General features: G+C 44.3%; 1 protein-coding gene across 1 annotated transcript in view; it reads right to left on the bottom strand.

Moving 5' to 3' along the window:
- Window positions 1–992: 992 nt before the first annotated feature.
- LOC311238532 (adenosine 5'-monophosphoramidase HINT1-like) overlaps window positions 993–22,364 on the bottom strand; it is a 44,436-nt gene continuing 23,064 nt past the window's right edge. The window contains exons 2-3 of the mRNA XM_084326633.1: window positions 19,570–19,674; window positions 993–1,294 (exon numbers count right to left, since the gene is read on the bottom strand). Of these exons, the coding sequence (XP_084182759.1) occupies window positions 1,130–1,294; window positions 19,570–19,674 (270 nt within the window). The 3' untranslated portion in view covers window positions 993–1,129. The remainder of the gene's footprint in view (window positions 1,295–19,569; window positions 19,675–22,364) is intronic.

Here is a 22,364-nt window from a genome sequence, read left to right as displayed (position 1 = left end):
TACAATTTTGTCTCTTAGTACTTTTGTAGCTGCAGTAATGGTGCTGTGAGACTTCCTAAAGCCGGACTGATAACAGGACAAAATAGCATTTTTGTATAAGTATTCTTTCAGTTGGTCACTTACCAGGCTCTCCAGAATTTGGACTAAAGGGGACAGATGTGAGATAGGCCTGTAGTTGTTAACACTTAAAAGGCTCGCCACCTTTTAGAATGGGGAAAACACAAGCCATCTTCCAGATTTGGGGGATTTCCTTAGTAGTTAGGGTTAAGTTATAAAAACAGGTCAATGGTTCCGCAATGAAATCGGCAGCCAGTTTTAAATAGTAAGGGCCCAGATTATCTGGCCCTGTAGGTTTCTTAGGGTCCAGGGACAATAGGGCTACATGCACTTCATGAATATTATCTGGTTATTTTCTACTTTTACTGAAGTAAAGGAACTGTGTACTTCCTCCACCACTGGTGAAATTGCATTCAGGTTTTCCACACTTGTTATAATGAGGTAATATGGGGATGAGGTGTGTTCTGTGGGTCCTTAATGTTTCACAACCAGGCTGGACGGCTCAACGACAGATTACTTGTAAATCCCGTTAAGGTCTTTAATATTTCTTGCGCCCGGGCCGATAAAGGCAGAGTCCAAACTTTTTCCAGAGAGAGCAATGGACACGGAAAAGTCTATAATTAAACCGCTAAATAAACTCGCTGATCGAGCGCACAGATAATTATTCCTCTCCCAGTAACAGCAGCAGACTCTCCCTCACTCTCTCTCTCTCCGTCTCTCCCACACACACACCAAGCACAAAAGGCAAAGGAAGTCGCTGTGCTTGCAAACCCACTGCAGTACTAATTCTCTTTGTATTGAAAAAATACATAGACATTCTGTGGCCTCCTTCTGTAGTAACTCCAACACGGCTGGCTGGCAGAGATAAAGGAAAAGAGAGGAAAACACCAGTCACACAGTTTTTGTTTGCGAAGTGCTTTTTTATTTACCACAGATATAACTTCCCTCCATTACGTGACATAAACTGACGGGTCATCATTATAGTTATGGCTGGTTGATTACCGGAGGACAAAAAGTGACAACGGATGTGCGGCGGTGGTGGTCTGTGTCGGCGTGGTCGCGTGACGGACCGTTAGCCGGGGGGCCAGGCCATCTGGCGCCCGCCCAGGACGTGGAGGTGGATGTGGTAGACGGACTGGCCGCCGTCGGAGCCGTCGTTGATGACCACCCGGTAGCCTTTGGGGAGGCCCACCTTCTGGGCACAGTTCTTAGCCACGATCATCAAGTGGCCAAGCAGCTGGGGGGTGAGAGAGGGAGAGAGAGAGAGGGAGGGAGAGGAGAGGGAGAGGCAGAGAGAGATAGAAGGAGAGAGAGGGAGAGAAAGATGGGGGGTGAGAGAGGGAGAGAATTAATGATAGAATGAGACACCACTGAAAAAAATGAACCTTCTCTTACCGTCTTTTACTATTATGTATGATGCTGCTATGTCTATACTACTAACTACTATACCTATATAGTACTACCTAGTCCTACTATGTTCATGTCTATACTACTATACCTATAGTACTACCTACTATGTTCATGTATATACTACTATCTACTATACCTATAGTACTACCTACTATGTTCATGTCTATACTACTATCTACTATACCTATAGTACTACTTACTATGTGCATATGTCTATATTACTACTATACCTATAGTACTACCTACTATGTTCATGTATATACTACCATCTACTATACCTATAGTACTACCTACTATGTTCATGTATATACTACTATATATCTCATTCAGAACGCAGCGGCCCGCCTGATCTCAAACCTACCGAAGTCGGCCCATGTCACCCCACTTCTTAGGGACCTGCACTGGCTCCCCATTGCTGCACGAATCCGCTTCAAGGCCCTCGACCTAGCATACCGTGCGGCAAAGGGAACTGCTCCCGCCTACCTCCGGTCAATGGTCTCTAACTACACACCCTCAAGACCCCTACGCTCTGCATCTTCTGGCCGCCTCAGACCTACTCCTATCCAAGCTCCGGGAGGGTCATCAAAGAGAAGTCGCCTATTCTCAATCCTTGCCCCACAATGGTGGAATGAACTACCCACCCCAGTTAGGACAGCCGAAACACGTCCAATCTTTCGCCGTCGACTAAAGACGCACTTCTTCAACCATTATCTGAATTAAAAAAAATAAATAAAAATTATCTAACCCTAACTAACCATACTGTCATGCACTTGTCCTAATAAACTAACCTACACTGTAGCACTCAACACTTTGATGAACATTGTTACTCAGCTGATAGAGTTGTGCCCTTCCTGATAGCTTGTCGTACAGAACTTGTAAGTCGCTTTGGATAAAAGCGTCAGCTAAATGACTAAATGTAAATGTAAATGTACTACTATACCTATAGTACTACCTACTATGTTCATGTATATACTACTATCTACTATAGTACTACCTACTATGTTCATGTCTATACTACTATCTACTATACCTATAGTACTACCTACTATGTTCATGTATATACTACTATACCTATAGTACTACCTACTATGTTCATGTATATACTACTATACTATACCTATAGTACTACCTACTATGTTCATATGTCTATACTACTATACCTATAGTACTACCTACTATGTTCATGTCTATACTACTATCTACTATTGTTGTGAAGGATCAGATTAAACCGAATATGTATATTTATTTATATATATATATTTAATTGTATTTGTATATCGTTTGATATCCCCTGTATATTCCTTGTACAATATGCATTGAATATCCCCGTTTCTACTAAACAGCCCATAATAGTTTCATTCTACCATTGGACAAGAACCTGGCGCCAGGTTGCCATACCCCTAGGTTCAAGTTCAATCGTGCCGCCTAACATGTCGAGGCAACCCCCGGTTCCGCGCAGTAATATGCCGGGCGAAATACGTGTGGTACTATTTGTTCATAGCGCATATATATATGGCGCTCGTAAAGTAGAACTTTCCTTTAGTCCAGTTCTTTACCCTCCAACAGAGTGACAGACGCAAAAGCCTCCCCACGAAGCACGTGCGGTGTAGTAGGGCCTACTTGGCCCAGAATAGGCATTGAGATATCGTGTAGATTAATAGTTGAATGGTCATAGTTTGGCACCATACCGTCGAGTTGGACGTATTCTATTAAGCTAATAATAGTCTATTTATGTATGGTGCATCGTTCGGTTCGAGTTCTACAGTTATCAGTACCCCCATCGTTCCTGACGTTATCTGGACGCTTATCCAGGCTGGTCGGACCCCTGGTGGTGGTTGCATCCGAGGAGCTCCGGGTCAAGAGCGACTGGACCTGTATATTGGATTACTCTACCTGACGACGGCGAGCCTTCCACGGCTCTTGGATTATGCTTTATGTGCTTTGATTATTCCATGGATAAAGGCCAACACTGTCGAGTGTTGGAATTACCCCCCGGAGAGGACTACAGGTGAGGCGGCGCTCTACACGTGAGGTCGCACCACGTCTCTCCGTTGTGGACCGGCAGATACCGTTCCACAGAGGGTCCAGCTGTATTCGTCTACGGCCCGAGGTTCTGTGGGCACTGGGTCTAAGACTTTGGATTCTCCCAAGACACCGTCGGCCAGATGGGATACCGCCAGCGACTTCTCTAACCCCCCCCTCCTACTGTCTTACAACCAGCGGGACCCCCCCCCCCCCCCTTAGTGTATCCAGCTATAATCATTTAAGTACTATCGCTATCGTTTCCTAAATATTCCAGGTTGTATACTTACTCCCTGCGCAACCAGAGATTGGACATTCAATGTTGATTTACCTACGAATACTCATTTGCCATAAAAGTGCATACTCAACATTTCAAATCATAAATGTAATTAAGTGAATGTTGTATACACCCTTTGCTGTATTAAATATTCGATTTGGTCCATTTGTGTTGGTTCGTTTCATCAGGTGGGAAAGTGTTCATCATACTTATATCTTGTACTGGGTGGCCAGAAGTTAAAGTACATGAGGTAGTGGTATTAAATATCATATCTAACAATACAGTCAGGGAATTGTACCCCTCAGCTACAATTGGTCCTTCGAGCCGGAGGGTAACTAGTGTAATATTAATATAGTGTTATTAATATCGAAATGGCCTATGATGAACACTCCACGAAACGATCCTCCTAACCTAGAACGCCCGCGGCGCAGACGACAGACACCTCAGTACTTAGAGGCTTACACTGTCAGTCAACTACCTAGCCTTCGACAAACGGTAAACGTGGTAAAAGTAGAAAGTAAAATTATGTCTGACCTTAACGACCAGGTTTCCCCGACCACAGAGGCCCTAGTAGGTCCTAATGTAACTGACCAAGCCCACGGTGGGGACCAGGAGGGAATTGACATGCCTTTACCCCCCGCCACTACTAAAGAAGTAGTCCCCGACACGCCCCGGGAGGAAGATAGCCCTACAGAGAAGGAACTCTGCACGGAAGAAGAAGAGGAGAGCGCCGAAGAACTAGAGCTCCAGGACTCCCCAACGAGTACCCCCAGGAGCGGTTCACGCAGGAGCGGCTCACCTCCACTACCGCCTTCCCCCAGCGAAGCGGAGAGGATACTACAACAGGCGTTCCTCGTCAGCCTGACAGCCTCTACCGAACGCGATCGGCTCCAAGCACAGACGCTTAGCGAGCGCGAATGTCTCCAAGCCCAGGCGACCAGCGAGCGCGAACACCTCCAAGCACAGCAACGGAGCGAAGAACAGCGCACAAGTCTGGAGATGAGACGCTTCCAGATGGAAGAGAATATGGCAAGAGACCGGGCCGACGCCCAGCGCGCCGCTGCCGGTGCCCAAAGAGACGCAGAGCGCGACAGACTACAAGCGCAACTGATAGAGCAGCTGATCAAAAGGACAACTCCCTCTCCCTCCGCCAGGGGCTCAAGGAACTCGTCGAGACAACAGTCAAGAGCAGCGTCACCGCAACGAGCAAGCGACCCTGAACTTGACCAACAGACCGAGTCTAGACCCCCTGCAGACCCCCTTCCCATACCGGTCCAAGCGAGACCCAGCTACAAGGAAGGAGCGGCCTACACTGCGGAGAAGCTAAATAAACGATTACAAGATCTGGAAGATTTGATAGAAGAAGAAGAGGGAGAAGAGGAGAACCAAGACCGACGACAGCACAGTACTCCACCGGACCAGGAGGTCCCATACAGTCCAGGCTATACCCCCGCGGCGCTGCGCTACAGACCCCCGACTCTATTTACGGGTGAGCACGACGCACGACCAGCCCCGAGGAACAGTACCTGGACCAGCGGGCCATGGTACCCTGCCAGTACCAGCCCACAGCGAGGCGCAAGAGGGGACTCGCCCAGGAGGTCTCTCCCCCAACGCTCGCCGATGTATCAGCCATCCACGGCGTCATACGACGCCACGCCGTCATTCCCAGACTTCGCCTATGAGAGTCGAGCACAGTACACGGAGCTCCGGATGTGTTTAGAGAAAATGATGGTGGATGTCGTTGATGAACGCCACAAGTATGCAATATTATTGAAGCACCTGAAAGTACCGCGAGCGCACAATATAGCGCTAGCCTATGCTACCTCCTCGACCCCATACACAGCGGCCCTTGCAGCGCTGGATCAAAGATATGGACGTATATGGGATTACGTAATCCAGGAGATAAGGCATATTGACCGCCTACCCCCAGCCACAGACAATCGCTCACTGGACGACCTGTCGATCAAAGTGCAGTCCCTGGTGGGGATGCTGGGAGCTCAACGGGAGAAGGGCAGGCATGAGCTGTACGCCAACTCTAACGTTGAGAGGATTTTGGAGAAGCTGCCACCCGCAAGACAGGAGCGCTTTCGGCGGCAGAGGGACTACCGAGATCCCGACGGCCCCGAGCCATCCCTCCTTGATCTGGCCGACTTCTTGGCGAGAGAGGTCAGCAGCTTACGACTGGACACCTTCGGGCGGAGCACGCCAAGCTCCAGAGAGGGACACAAGAGAATAAGTGATGGAAGAAGATCGGTGACTGTCATGCACCAATCAGAGTCAGTACCGAGCAGTAAGAGTCACAGCACCCCCTCGAGAAAGGAGAAGTGGAAGATAGCGTGTCCCTACTGTGAGAAAGAACACTGGCTGTCACAATGTGACTCATTCACAAAGATGAATGCAGAAGAAGTGAGCCAATGGATAAAGTCCAACCGGCGCTGTTATCGATGTGCGCGGCCCCACATGGCAGCCGAATGCCGCCTAAAGAAAAGGTGCAGCCGGTGCGATGGAGCCCATCTAGATATACTACACGATAGTAACGGAAGACGGCCTATACCTGCACCACGGAGCGGCACCAAGGCAAGTGTCATGTACATTGACCCCGCCAGCAGCAACGGAGCTCAAGTGCTCTTAAAGGTAGTCCGTGTGACATTGAGCTACCAGGATAAAGTCATGGACACTTACGCCGTCCTTGATGACGGGTCAGAGAAGACCCTTCTGCTCGCCTCCGCTGCGACTCAACTGGGACTGCGGGGGAGCAAGAACGAAATGACGATTCGGACAATAAGAAGAGATTTAAAGACGATAAAGGGCGAGAATGTCTCCTTCACTACCGCAGCCAACGGGCAGCCAGAGCGACGGTACAAGATCACAAATGCTTTCACCAGCCAAGAAATAGGACTCTCGCAGTACACCTACCCTGTACCTTCCTGCTGACTTGTTGTTCAGAGTTGTACCTTCCTGCTGATTGTTGTTCAGAGTTGTACCTTCCTGCTCACTTGTTGTTCAGAGTTGTACCTTCCTGCTGACTTGTTGTTCAGAGTTGTACCTTCCTGCTGACTTGTTGCTCAGAGATGAACCTTCCTGCTGACTTGTTGTTCAGAGGTGTACCTTCCTGCTGACTTGTTGTTCAGAGTTGTACCTTCCTGCTGACTTGTTGTTCAGAGTTGTACCTTCCAGCTGACTTGTTGTTCAGAGTTGTACCTTCCTGCTGACTTGTTGTTCAGAGGTGAACCTTCCTGCTGACTTGTTGTTCAGAGGTGAACCTTCCTGCTGACTTGTTGTTCAGAGTTGTACCTTCCTGCTGACTTGTTGTTCAGAGTTGTACCTTCCTGCTGACTTGTTGTTCAGAGTTGTACCTTCCTGCTGATTGTTGTTCAGAGTTGTACCTTCCTGCTCACTTGTTGTTCAGAGTTGTACCTTCCTGCTGACTTGTTGTTCAGAGGTGAACCTTCCTGCTGACTTGTTGTTCAGAGTTGTACCTTCCTGCTGACTTGTTGTACCTTCCTGCTGACTTGTTGTTCAGAGGTGAACCTTCCTGCTGACTTGTTGTTCAGAGGTGTACCTTCCTGCTGACTTGTTGTTCAGAGGTGTACCTTCCTGCTGACTTGTTGTTCAGAGGTGTACCTTCCTGCTGACTTGTTGTTCAGAGGTGAACCTTCCTGCTGACTTGTTGTTCAGAGGTGAACCTTCCTGCTGACTTGTTGTTCAGAGTTGTACCTTCCTGCTGACTTGTTGTTCAGAGTTGTACCTTCCTGCTGACTTGTTGTTCAGAGTTGTACCTTCCTGCTGATTGTTGTTCAGAGTTGTACCTTCCTGCTCACTTGTTGTTCAGAGTTGTACCTTCCTGCTGACTTGTTGTTCAGAGGTGAACCTTCCTGCTGACTTGTTGTTCAGAGTTGTACCTTCCTGCTGACTTGTTGTACCTTCCTGCTGACTTGTTGTTCAGAGGTGAACCTTCCTGCTGACTTGTTGTTCAGAGGTGTACCTTCCTGCTGACTTGTTGTTCAGAGGTGTACCTTCCTGCTGACTTGTTGTTCAGAGGTGTACCTTCCTGCTGACTTGTTGTACACAATGTGTAAGTCGCTTTGGAAAAATGGAAGTAATTGGAAATTACTTAAAAACCTAAAAGTACATAATGCAGGCTCCAGCACACAGACATCCTGACATTCTCCACCATCTCACTCTATTAGGACAGTGGAGGGGCACTGGAAGCCCATCAGATACTAAGAAGGGAGTACTAATAATAATAATAATAATAATTACTTGCATTTATATAGCGCTTTTCTAGACACTCAACGCGCTTTACAATGATGGAAATGGCCTCCTTCACCACCACTGGTATCACCCAACCTTGGGCTACGCAGGCTCACTGGCTGCCATACACTGGCACCAGGCACACATCACACTACACAATGGCTCATATGTCTATACTACTATCTACTATACCTATAGTACTACCTACTATGTTCATATGTCTATACTACTATACCTATAGTACTACCTACTATGTTCATATGTCTATACTACTATGCACTCAGAAGTAGGGGTGGGAATCACCAGAGGCCTCACGATACGATAGTATTGCGATACAAAATATATTGCGATATGCTGAGTATTGCGATATTAATATTGCAATATATTACCTTTTTTCAAGTGCAAAGTAAAACTTTGTCAACATGTTTAATCTGTACCTTCCTGCTGACTTGTTGTTCAGAGGTGTACCTTCCTGCTGACTTGTTATACACAATGTGTAAGTCGCTTTGGAAAAATTACTGGAAATTACTTAAAAACCTAAAAGTACATAATGCAGGCTCCAGCACACAGACATCCTGACATTCTCCACCATCTCACTCTATTAGGACAGTGGAGGGGCACTGGAAGCCCATCAGATACTAAGAAGGGAGTACTAATAATAATAATAATAATAATTACTTGCATTTATATAGCGCTTTTCTAGACACTCAACGCTTTACAATGATGGAAATGGCCTCCTTCACCACCACTGGTAGCACCCAACCTTGGGCAACGCAGGCTCACTGGTACACTGGCACCAGGCACACATCACACTACACAATGGCTGAACGGCTCAGGAGACAGCGACTGATATCAGCCAATTAAGGGGGAGGGGGATGATTAGGTGGCCTTGATGTCAGAGACCTGATTGGGAATTTGGCCAGGAACATCGGGGAACCCCCTACTCTCGGTTCTTTAATGACCGAATTCAGTCAGGACCTCGGTTTAGCGTCTCATCCGAAGGACATATGTACTAGCACAATGGGTTTTGATGATAATGAAATGATCATTATCAGTGACATTTGGAAAATAAATTGGGGAGGATGGCATTTTATCAGATAAATTTTTTTTTTATGTAAAATAATATAAAAGAATGTTTTCCAACACAATTCTTGACGGAATAAAGTAACTTGACAAAAATAGTCAATGTCAAGCAAAGTCCTAATTTTGGTACTTGGTATCTGCGATTTGTCAGCAAAAAGGCTGATCAGTGTCAGCGTTCCCACAGACATCGCAAAATGAAATTCAAGGACTTTCAAGTATTTTTCTAAGCAAATTTTTTTTATTTAAAATGATACAGTACACTTTTAAATGCAGTTTTTTTATTGAAAAAATTATCTGATCCAATATTTATGGCTTAAAACCAATTTCCGACAATTAGTTTCACATAAAAAAAGAATTTAAAAGAATCTTGATTAAGAACTATTTTATCATGGATGAACAAAACTTTCTTAAAAGAATTGGCTGTTCAAGGAATTCCAGGCCTTGAGCCTTGACTTTTTTATTTTTTATAAATCAAGCACTTCAAGGACCTTGTGCGAACCCTGTACTTGGTATCTGTGATTTGTCCGCAAAAAGGCGCATCAGTGTGTATGAGTATATTAAAAGAGTCCCAACAGCTAGTGGTGAAGAGAACAGAGGGAGCCGTATCCTGCAGCCAGAGACAGAATGTGTGAGTCATGGTGGGTGAACAGTACAGTCAGTGTGTGGGTCAAGCTTCCAGCTCAGTCTGCAGCAAAGAGCTCCATCTACTGGTCACTGACAGAAGGTCCCATGGCCAAAATCGTAGAAGCTTGCGTGGTGTGTGTCTGTGTGTGTGTGTGTGTGTGTGTGTGTGTGTGTGTGTGTGTGTGTGTGTGTGTGTGTGTGTGTGTGTGTGTGTGTGTGTGTGTGTGTGTGTGTGTGTGTGTGTGCGCGTATCTGTGTGTGTGTGTGTGTGTGTCTGTGCGTGGCTGTGCGTGTGTGTGTGCGTGTGCATAACTTTATTGTAGTCCATTACCAGTAGTCACTAGTCAGCATACCCACTCTTTAGGAAATAGTTTTCTTGTAATATCTTTGCATGCAAATTCCAATGATTATAGACTTTTGAGATCAAAGATATTACAAGAAAACTATTTCCTAAAGAGAACTCAAATTATGATTATTATACCTTTTTCTTCCCCCAGAGTTGGTGCTTTTATGCTATACATTGCTACGCTTGTGTTTTTTTTCTCCTCTGAAATGATGTCACTGACTGCATGCAAATTCCAATGATTAGAGACTTTTGAGATCAGTCAGTGACATAATTACATAATTTCAGAGGGGGAAAAACCATAAGCGTGGCAATGTCTAGCATAAAAGCACCAACTCTGGGGGGGGGGGGGCGGGGGTATTATAATAAACAATTAAGACATTAAGTTTTGAGATATTGATTGAAGAAGTGTGTTTTTAGTCGGCGGCGAGAGATTGGTCGTGTTTCGGCTGTCCTAACTGTGGTGGGGAGTTCGTTCGACCATGGTGGAGCCAGGGCAGAGAATAGGCGACTTATCTTTGATGACCCTCCCGGATCTCGGATAGGAGTGGGTCTGAGTACCATTTTGGGTACTGTACATATCGATGACGTATTTCACCTTTTCTGATGACGTAACAGACAACGGCAATCAGCTAGGCTGATTTGACTAGGTTTGACATCAAAATGAGAACATATTTTATTTACAATATTGAAATTGACATTCCTGATATTTAAGCAGTTGATTGCCATCCCACAGACAATTGTAGGTGCACACATGACATTGTCGTGAATGACGCTGTGTTTAGGGATGGGTACCGAATCCGGTACTTTTAAGGGTACAGACCGAATCACGTCGGTACTACTGAGTACCGATTCACGTGAGATCCAACGGCATGGCCGTAGCCAGCTATGAGGTCACCGAGGTCCGGACCTCGGTAACTATTTGTAACTATTAAAAAAAAGAAAAAAAAATATATAATTTTTTTTTTTTTTTTTTTGGTCAACGACCAGCCCACTACTAGGCTGAGACATCGGCCCATTGGTACTGACTGACACTGGGCTGGCCCAATCACATCTCTTACTAAGCACCCCCCCCCCCCCCACCAGTCGTGCAGGTATATGACTGAGAGGGGGGCTGGTACATGACTGAGATGGGGCTGGTACATGACTGAGAGGGGGCTGTGGTACATGACTGAGAGGGGGCTGGTACATGACTGAGAGGGGCTGGTACATGACTGAGAGGGGCTGGTACATGACTGAGAGGGGGCTGTGGTACATGACTGAGAGGGGGCTGTGGTATATGACTGAGAGGGGGCTGTGGTACATGACTGAGAGGGGGCTGGCTGGTACATGACTGAGAGGGGGCTGGTACATGACTGAGAGAGGGCTGGTACATGACTGAGAGGGGGCTGGTATACATGACTGAGAGGGGGGCTGGTATACATGACTGAGAGGGGGCTGTGGTACATGACTGAGATGGGGCTATGGTACATGACTGAGATGGGGCTGTGGTACATGACTGAGAGGAGGCTGGTACATGACTGAGAGGGGGCTGGTACATGACTGAGAGGGGGCTGGTACATGACTGAGAGGGGGCTGGTACATGACTGAGAGGGGGCTGGTACATGACTGAGAGGGGGCTGGTACATGACTGAGAGGGGGCTGGTACATGACTCAGATGGGGCTGTGGTACATGACTGAGAGGGGGCTGGTAGATGACAGAGGGGGCTGGTATACATGACTGAGAGAGGGCTGGTACATGACTGAGAGGGGCTGGCTGGTACATGACTGAGAGGGGCTGGTACATGACTGAGAGGGGGCTGGTACCATGTATTGGGCATCATTGTAGGTCAAACCATTAAAAAGTTCATTTCCACGGCAGCCATTTTGGATTTTGGTCTCTCACAAATTTCCCCCGCCTTTTTAAAAAATCCATTGAGAAACGAAGTGCCACAGATGACCCAACTACTAGGTCCATATCGTATCATCATAATATTCTTTTTTAAATCATTAGGATAAGGGTTCCCTTGATAAAGATGCATGAAAAGGCTGTATAATATACAACACCAGTAGCTCAACTGCAAAAACTGCTTTTTTATTTGATTAGATTTATTTGGAAATTAAAAACACATCATAAAAACAAATGATCTTGACCAATTTGTATTCCTGAGGATATCTCCTAAAAGCATTCATTAACAAACATTAACACTTATTTCCAATGTGATCCTCGATGGAAGACATAAAAACACAGCACATTATAGCCTACTCAACTGCAAATTTTTCCTCAACTGCAAAAATGTATGCCTACTTATGTATTAGCCTACAGGGAAAAACACATTCACAACAGGCAGCAAAGTTTGTTTTCAGCCAAGTATGGTAATAAGGTAACTATTAGGATATATATGGTATGGATTACTTACTCTTAATAACTTATTACTATCTGTGGTAGCTCTAGTCTCCACCTACACAAATTGTTTTTGTGCTGTCCATTGATCATGCACCTTCACGTGGTAGGCACATAGGTCAAACTCCCCAAACAAACACACCATTGATTTAATTGCCATATAAGATGAATATAAAACAAGAAGGTGATCTATTAACTGTGTAAACCTTATGCAATATTCATCATTGATATTTGAATACTTGAAATCTGTATGAACTGAGTAGTTAGTATCAAATTAAATAAGATAGAACTGCTCCATGCATTCATTGAATAAACAACTATTTTCTCATTACCAGTATGGTATTGTTTAAATTGTACAGCTTTTTGCACATCTTTGTCAGGGGATTCCAACAATTCTGGACCTGAATGTACCAGTTAATTGTAATCATCTCTCTCCTTATGTCTAGTCAAGCCAGGTTGTGGAGGAGAGAGACAGGGATGAACAGGCTATAGACTACGTTGCCCATCCTGAGCCTGCTATGATGCAGGTGTTTTTACATCACCACCCAAAACAAGATTCAGCCAAGAGCGAGTGACTACACTGGTCCACTTGTCCATGGCACTTACTACCCAGCTTTGTAATGGGTTGGGGGGGGGAATAGTACAGTAGGTACGCATATTTAAGGGGACCGTAAGGATGGTGTACTGGTGGGTGGTGTCCGACCGATTATAGTGGGCCGGTCTGGGCCAAAAAAATAAATGGACCTCCCTAATTTCTAAACCCTGGCTACGGCCCTGTCCACCGGTGCCACATTTCGGTACTGTTTTTAAGCCCGATGACGTCAACGTTTTGTTTACCGCGAAACGAAACCTATGAAGTGTGCCGCACGTTCACGCACACAATACACGCTTACCTAGGATTTGACTTGATTCAACAACAAAGCAGTCGGGGCAATGGCAAGCCGAAAACCGTTGCAGGTGTGGTTACACTTTACAAAGCTAGATGCAGACAATATTATATATATATATTAACAAATTGTTCTAAATAAATAATAATGATAATAAATAATTTGACGTTTGGACAAATATTTTACAACTGAGGTAGTTAGATTACATTTTTAGTGACTAAAGTACCGAAAAAAGGTACCGTTGGGTACCGGTATCGATTCACATTTCACAGGTACCGGCATCTCATTAATTATTCCCACTGATTGCCCTCTTCCTATATTTAAAGGTCTTTGGTAGCGTGCTCATCCTCAACTATCCTCAGCTTCACTTCAGCTCTACCCGACCCTACTTAATGTGGGATTAAATCATTAGACTATCACTCTGCCCTCAGATTCATTACTGGCGATAGATATGACACTCATCACGGTGTCCTTTATGAGAGGGTTGGTTGGCCCTCATTTTAAGGCCATATTTATTGTAACGTATAATATAACTGATAGGGCATACAGACCCTCATCTGCACCTTTGATTACACTGCTTACTTTCTCATATTCTTATAGTCAGAGTTAATATTGTTTACACTGTTTATTTTTATATTTACTATAATTCCATTGCCTATATTTATGTCTTTCTACTATTACCCTGCCCATATCTGTACCTCCCCCATGCTGCTATGATGCCCGGATTTCCCCAAGGGGATCAATAAAGGAATCTTATCGTATGATCGCTTATCTCTGTATGTAAACTCGACGTAACTGTAAATGAGGGAAACCTCGGTTGCTTTTAAATATATAAATAAGGGTTTGAAATGAACTTGTGATTCCTACCACACAGTTGGGAGATGCATTTTTGCATTTCGTTTGCATTTTGTACTGTAGTTTGTATATTTTGTATAGTGTTTGGTCTTTATTCTTTTTTTTTACTGTATGAAGCACAATCTCAGGAGGCTCATACAGAACCAAGCGTTTCACTGTAATGTACCTTATATGTACCTTGGTGATGGCCAAGGTGGTGCGATCTTCTCTACGTCGCCCCCCCCCCCCCCCCCCCCATACTTCAAATGGATCCAAGCGGAATACATACATTCGTCCAAATGGAATATTTTGAGCCGTGAGCCTTGACATTTTGCCCTCATCTTATTTTCATACTAGCGCTCGTTTCCCTATGCTTTTTCTTTTGTTGTTGTTGTTCTTAGCTAGGGTTGCCACCTTTGACTAATAGAAATAAGGGACACCCGTCATCGAGCGTGCACGTAGCGTGGGCGTTTTTGGGGCGAAAATGGGCGGATTTTGTCACTATTTTTTTTTTTTACTTTATTTCGGTTTTAGGGTTAGGGTTATGTTATTTAATTATTTTGGGGAGCCAGCCCCCCAAACTCCTGAAATGCATAGAAATCTATATAAAACAATCTATGACATTTATATTAAAAAGAGCTAGCCCCCAAACCCCTAAAATACATAGAAATCTATGCATTTTGGAACAGTTACTATATATAGTCAAGAAAGCATTTAGTCATACTTAAAGTTTAAAGTGCTTTATTTGCATTTAACATTGTTTAAATAAATTGGCTGAACTATAGCCTCAACTTGAGCATAATACTGTATGCATATAACGTGCTGTAAAAACAAAGCCTGGGAACACTTTTACTGAAAGAGGACAATAAATAATACAATGAAACACTTGTGTGACCCAAATTAAAAGATTAATAAAAAATAAAGTGCAAAGAAATCCTCCTTCCCTCAACCCTCTTAGCCAAAAAGTCATGGGTCCATCAGAAAGTGTTTATGTCCTCTTTGGTGTAGACCAGGGTTAAACAGTCAACAGCCTTCCCTCTCTTCCTCACTGTGTTACTTCTTTTTCCAAGTGTACTTCTTGTTACTCCTTGCAGCACTGAGTAGCTCTTTGTCTTTCAAAGCAGTGCTGTGAAACTCTGAACAGGACTGCTCAAAGTTGAGAGTGATCAGGAGCTCACTCCTCATGAGCTCCACTGAGCACCTGTTCCTGCTGTCACTCCACGTGTTGGTCAAAAAATCCTTTCCACATATCCAGTGGATGCTGGGATGCTCAAGATGTGGCTGATGATAGACAGCATGTTAGGCAGGTCAGCTACTTTAAAAACAGCCATCCACCTGGCGGCCACACCTTTGGACTTCCATTCATCCTCAGCATCTTCTCTGAGCCTCTTCAGAATGGTATTGGCTGTGGTGCATTCATCATAAAGTGCATCCATCTTGACTTTATGGATGAGGTTGAGCTTACTAGCCACCTTCTCAATGTCATCAAAGGTCAAGGTGCCATGGTGCAGAGAGAGAGGTTGCAGTGAGAACAGCCAGTTGTCTTCTGAGAAGTTGAACCATTTCTCAACATATGAGATTGCCGTGTTAAGAAATGCAGTGAACTCTGCCCTTGCCATATCTGCTTCCTGTGGAAGGAGGCGCTGCAGCTTCACTTTAGTTAAGTAGCCGTAGAACTGGTCATCTCGTCTCTGTGTGAGTTTCTGCTTGAAGTTATCCATGATGGAATATAACTCAACACAGTTATATGTTATGATGAATTGAAAATGGGGGACCCTGATGTAAACAAGATGAAAGTCTTTCTCTGGTCTGCATCCCCTTAACAATTGTATGTATTGAGCTGTACTGTACTGTACCCATTCTGCAATCTGTTAATAAACTTTTCAATCAATCAATCAAACAGGTAGTTGCATTACTCTCCAGCTTCTTTACAACTTCCTCAAAGAGGGAGAGGATATTATTGCAGAAGAGAAGGTAAACCTCCACTATGTCTCCATCTTCCTCATTTGAGTCTTCACTGAGCTTTAACAACTCTTGAAGCCGTTTGGGACACTCATCCCCCAGGCTGATGAAGTAAGACTTCAATGCAGTCCAGGTTTGCATTAGTCTGTGGATGGCTGGATTAAGAGAGAGCCACCTGGTTGTGACATGTCGTAGAATCTCTTGGAACTCAACATCACAGAACTCACAAAATTCTTTGAGTGATTCTCTTCGTTTGGCAGATACAGAGAAGTGGCCATAGACCTTCAGCACAACATTTTCCACATCTATGGTGAGCTTGTCAAGAGCGTGCTTCACTGTGTTGTGCAATATGTGGGCATGGCAGTTTCCTTGCAGCAGATATTTTTTTTTATTCTTCAGGTTGGTGAAGACAGAGTTGTGAATTCCATAATTAACATTTGTGTTGTCTGCACTAAATGCTGTCACTTGATTTAATGATAAGCCAAATTTCTCAAGGGATTGTTCTAGGAGAGCTACAATCCCGGCAGCTGACTCATCTGGATTCTCAATGAAATCTAGCATTTTGTTGGTGCCCCCACACTCTGGAGTGAAGTATTGGACAGCAAGGGGAAACATCTTCCTGTTTTTTTCCTCCCTTTATTTGATGCATCCGTCTGTATGGAGAATGGGAGGGGTTTGTCTGATGTTAAGGCCTTGAGAACATCACCCACTGCCTTTGGAGCAAGGACGTCTTTGACCAGAGCCTCTGCCTTTGTTCTTCCTAAAGTCATTTTCTTTACTATTTTGGAATCATGTAGAATCTTTTGATTGAGCTTGTGTGCACAGTCAGCACTGTTGTAGCTGAGGTTGTGTTTAACCGTGTGGTATACCTGTGTCACCTCAGCTGCAGTAACCTAGAGGGGAGGAGTGGGATGATCAAATTTAAATTAAATGAAATTGAACAGTATGACATTGACTTTTATATTGTTGTCTGAACATTTATTTATGTTTAAGTATTTATTTAAGTATTTTTGCATTTATGAATTATATTATTTATGTATTTATTAACTGTTAATCCATTATGAAGAATTCCGTTTTCCAGAGCATAACAACATAAGAGTTTAAATGGGCACACTATTTAATTATATTTATTAATATATATTAAATACATGTTTATTTATTAGACTTTAAAAACTCAGCATTAACACTTTCTATGCCACTCACAAGTTTTCTCGGATTTATAATAGTTACATTGAAAGCCACTCACGAGATTTCTCTGAATTCTTTTTCTTCTTTTTTTAGCGATCTGAAATCATATTGCATCACGCGAGCCTACCTTAGTCTACCCGAGAGCCGCCGGCGATCAGATGTGGAAAAAAGCGCCCCCTATTGTCTCCCAGATGACATAAGGGATTTTGGAATGGACTCAATGAAAATGGATGGGGGAAAAAATCTAGAGTTACTAGAGTTCATTATGGATCCTCTGAGCGCCGCGGATCATGAGATCTACTGTATACACGTTAGATCTATACACTTATCGATTTTTTCGAATGGTGATCAGGAATTGGAATATACCAGTTGGATACCATCTGATGTCAGGTAAGGAATCTATGTTATCAGTGTTAGGATAATCAGACTCATTTTGATGAAGATATAAGCTGTTTTGTGAAATGTCCTCTATCGGTCACTGTAAAATCCATGAGGAAATGAACACGGCTATTATCAGCGCGCGGCTCGAATGGGCGTGCGTGTACGTATAATATTGATCATCTAGCGTTTATTTGAAAACGATTCATAAATAGGCCGACAAATATCAACGTTCTGGAATATTCCAGTAAAAGACGATTCTCACAGAATGGCCCAGAATGGTCTGTTTTTTACCTCAAAACGGGTGCTTTTCAAAATGCTCTCAAACGGAAATGAAGCGATAAAAAACCAATCTGCCTTGACAGCACTGACTGGAAAATGATTCTTTGATAAGCGACGGGCAGATTAGACACATAGCCATAATTTAAAACATAGATTAGGCGATATTAACGTTAACATTAAAGTGGATGGTGGCATTCAAGCGCTAACTCTGGCGCCACCTGGTGGCACTGAAAGTGTTAATGAACAATCAACCATATTAGTCAACTGAAATAGCCTAGACTATGCCCACATCAGCAGCCAATATGTAGGCTCCTGGCTGCCAGGGCATGGGTAAATAGAAATACTGACATCTAGTTAAAAACACAACCAGATAAATAAGATGTAATATCCCATACTGAATCAATCTCAGGAGATGTTTCAGTCATGAAGAACTGTGACACCTGTGCTTGGGTCCTTTGCGTTCTTATATTTCTGGCATATTGTTCTCCTGAGGCATGCTGTCTGAGATCAGTCAGTCCACCATGCGCCACAGAAAACACACGCCTACATACTTTACAGTTTGCTTTGTAAACATCTCCACTGACGCTATCAAGCCAGGGGTTTGCCTCTTCCCACTCAGGTCTGTATTTCTTGAGGCGTTTTGTCTTTTTAGGACGTGGTGGAGTCACAGTGTCTGCTGTAGACATTTTCAAAGCGTCTACGAAAAGAAATCACGCAGCGCACAGACATAGGATTGGCACAACGGCACAGAACTCTTCTTAGCAACGTGAAAGCGCTAATTCTCATTGGTCGGTGAGCTGCTGAGCGCACGCCCACCATACCAGAGTTGCCATGTCTGTTTATTTCCCGCAACTTTGACACAATTTTGCTTGTTTTTGTAGCTCGGCTGGCTCATTTCTCTCACTAAACTGGCAACCTTAAAATACGGGACAAAGGGCGTCCCGTATCAGTTCAATACGAAACGCGTCTTTTAGTTTCCAATTACGGGACGATTCCGTATTTTAAGGGACGGGTGGCAACCCTCTTAGCTCTATTCTATTCAAATCTTTCAAAATTTTTCTTATGTACCCCAGTTTCTATTGCATGTACATTTGTTTTATTACACGTATATATACATACATAACAACTATTTGCCTGTTTTATTCTCCACCCATCGATCATCCATAGAAACACTATTATCACGGACATCTAAGTAGGGGGATCCCCCCTTTGAACGGCCCTTCTAAGGTTTCTCTCGTCCACATCGCCTGTGGTGCTTTTTTCCTAATGCTAGGTTTTTAGTGAGTTTTTCCTTACCTTCGCTGGGGAATGTCTGGGAGTGTTGCATATTTGGATTTTATGTGTCATTATATTGTGATGTTTCTTCTTGCCTTGTTTAAAGAAGACGTGTCCAGCCCATGGGGACATTAACGTGTGTTGTCGGGCTTTACAAATACATTTGATTTGATGTGACAAATAAAACAAAACTTGAAAAAATAAACTGAGAAAACACACTGATCTGAACACAAACTTCAGCCGGGGGCGTGGCCTTGGCGTGCGGGCGGCCGGGTGTGAATCGCTCGTTATGGTGAAGAAAAACACTTACTGCAGCATCGCAGTCCTCCGCTTTTGATAGTTGGACGATGGGCTTCTTCGGAACCACCAGGAAGTGCGTGGGGGCTTGTGGAGAAACATCGTGGAAGGCTATGCACTGAAACACAAGGAGAAGCAGGAGAAGCAGCATTGATCAGACTCTGCACTGAAACACCAGGAGAAGAAGCATTGATCAGGCTATGCACTGAAACACAGCATTGATTAGGATGACTAGCAGTAGCCGGCAGAGAATAATTGTGGTGATCGCTTCTATACCACAACACACGTCGGTAGGACAATTGACTTTACAGTGACAAGAGCCATGCCAGCAATTTTCTAATATAGTAAGACAGTAAAGTCAATACTCAATTCATGGGTGTAAGTGAAGTTGTAATGAGTTCTACACAGATGCAGGTAGAGGCCCCCCTGGTGTCCTGGGTTGTTGACTATCTGACGGGCAGACCACAGTACGTGCGCCTACGGAGCTGTGTGTCAGACAGACTGGTCAGCAACACCGGGGCCCCGCGGGGGACAGTCCTCTCTCCCTTCCTCTTCACCGTCTACACCAACGACTTCCACTATCGGTCAGAGTCCTGCCACCTTCAGAAGTTTTCTGATGACTCTGCGATAGTGGGATGTATAAATGACGGTGACGAGGGGGAATACCGGGAACTGGTAGTGGACTTCGTCACATGGTGTGATAAAAACCACCTGCAGCTAAATGTGGCGAAGACCAGGGAACTGGTGGTGGAGCTGGGGAGGAGGAGGAGTGCACCTGTGACTGAGGGGAGTCGATGTGGACATGGCCAGAGCCGACTCTACTTCCTCAGAAGGCTGAGATCCTTCAATGTCTGTACAAGGATGTTGAGGATGTTTTATGAGTCAGTGGTGGCGGGCGCCTTCTTGTACGCTGTGACCTGCTGGGGCAGCGGACTGAGAGCAGGGGACACAAACAGGCTGGATAAGCTGGTCAGGAAGGCCAGTAGCGTGGTTGGGGTGGAGCTGGACTCCCTAGCAAGGGTGGCGGAGAGGAGGAGCCTTGCTAAGCTCCAGGCCATCAGGGAAAACCCCTCCCACCCACTATACACAGACTTGGCTGACAGGAGGAGCATGTTCAGTGCCAGGCTCACACTACCTAAATGCAGCACTGAACGGCACAGGAAGTCCTTCATTCCAACAGCCATCAGACTATACAACGCATCACTGTGCCTCACTGCATCCCTGAGCACAGAGTGACAGTTACCATCTTCCTGGACTCTTAGTTTTGAAACAGCACTGTGCAATACTACACCTTATAATATTTTATTTTCAGCTTTTATAGTTTCACAAACATACATCAAGACAAATCACAAACACAAAGAAAATAAAAAATAAATAAAAAGAACACAAACAGTATGTTGCCAGACACTGTCACATCAATGAACAAACATACACCATGTCAAATGCTATACACTAAGGACGCAAGGGGCTGATTCTCTGACATATATACACATACATATATATATATACATATATATATATACACACATACATAGTAGTGTTGTCAATACATAGTACAGAAAATACACAGGAGGACATTGAGAAGCACTTATGTTCTAGCTAAGCATTCCAAAAAGGGACCCCATATCATTTCAAATTTGTTCAAGGTCTCAGACCTACTGTGACGAATGCTTTCCAGCTGCAGAGAGGAGACCATCTCAGTGAGCCACCTTTTAAAATTTGGAGACGACGTGTCTTTCCATTCCTTCAGGATAATTCTTTTGGCCACAGCCATACCAAACATCAGGGCCTCCTGCTCATTGTAAGGTAATTCTGCAGTGTTAGCTGAACAGCCGAGTAAAGCTAGAAGGCAGTCTGGGGCAATCTCTCTTTTGTACGCCTTGGTATACCAGTCAAAAATGTCTACCCAGTACTTAAATAGCTTGGGACAAAACCAAAACATATGTGAAAGATTACCCTCTGCGGACATGCAATGATCACAGATAGGCGATACAGAGGGATAGATTCTATGCAGTTTGGTTTTAGAGTAATGTAGTCTGTGAATGACCTTAAACTGTATAAGTTGGACTCTGGCATTAATATAACATTTATGTATCCTGCTAAGTCCCTCCTCCCACATCTCATCAGAGATTTCCATACTAAGCTCTGTGGACCATACATCTTTAATGTGGTCGGAGGAAGCCATAGATTGGACAGAGAAATATGAAACAAAATCAGATATCAGGTGTTTTGAAACTGGTGATCGGCTCATGAGATTATAAAACTGGTAGTCAGCAGGACATGTCTCAAAGTCTGGGATATTACTGCGGACATAATTTCTAACCTGCAGGTAACGAAAGAAGTGTGAGCTTGTAAGATTAAACTTAGACTTAAGTTCGTTAAATGAGGCAAAGTGACGATCAACATATAGATCTTTAATAGTGGCCAGTCCCTTTCCCTTCCATAATGAAAAAACAATATCAGATTGACCAGGGGGAAAATTATGGTTATCACATATTGGAGCATATGCCGAGGTTGAAGGTACTTTGAAAACCTTTTTGATTTGACTCAATATTCTCAGTGAGTTCCGAAGGATAAAATTGTTGAGCCATTTTACTAATCGTATCACACTTAGAAAATAACATTGCAGGAAGAGAGCTTTTTAGGTTCACATGCGCCTCCATGTCTAGCCACCTGGGGGCGTCCATGGCTACTGTAGCATCACCTATGAAGTAATCTTGCCAGAAGGTCATGGCCCTTGCATTAGCAGCCCAGTAGTAGTGCTGGAATACCGGCAGGGCCAGCCCCCCCATATGCTTTGGCTTCTGC

The sequence above is a fragment of the Notolepis coatsorum genome (genome assembly GCF_963971535.1).
Source record: "Notolepis coatsorum genome assembly, chromosome: 12".
Lineage (NCBI taxonomy): Eukaryota > Metazoa > Chordata > Actinopteri > Aulopiformes > Paralepididae > Notolepis > Notolepis coatsorum.
Note: the sequence above shows the minus strand (reverse complement) of the source record. Positions and strands in the feature narration are given on the sequence as shown.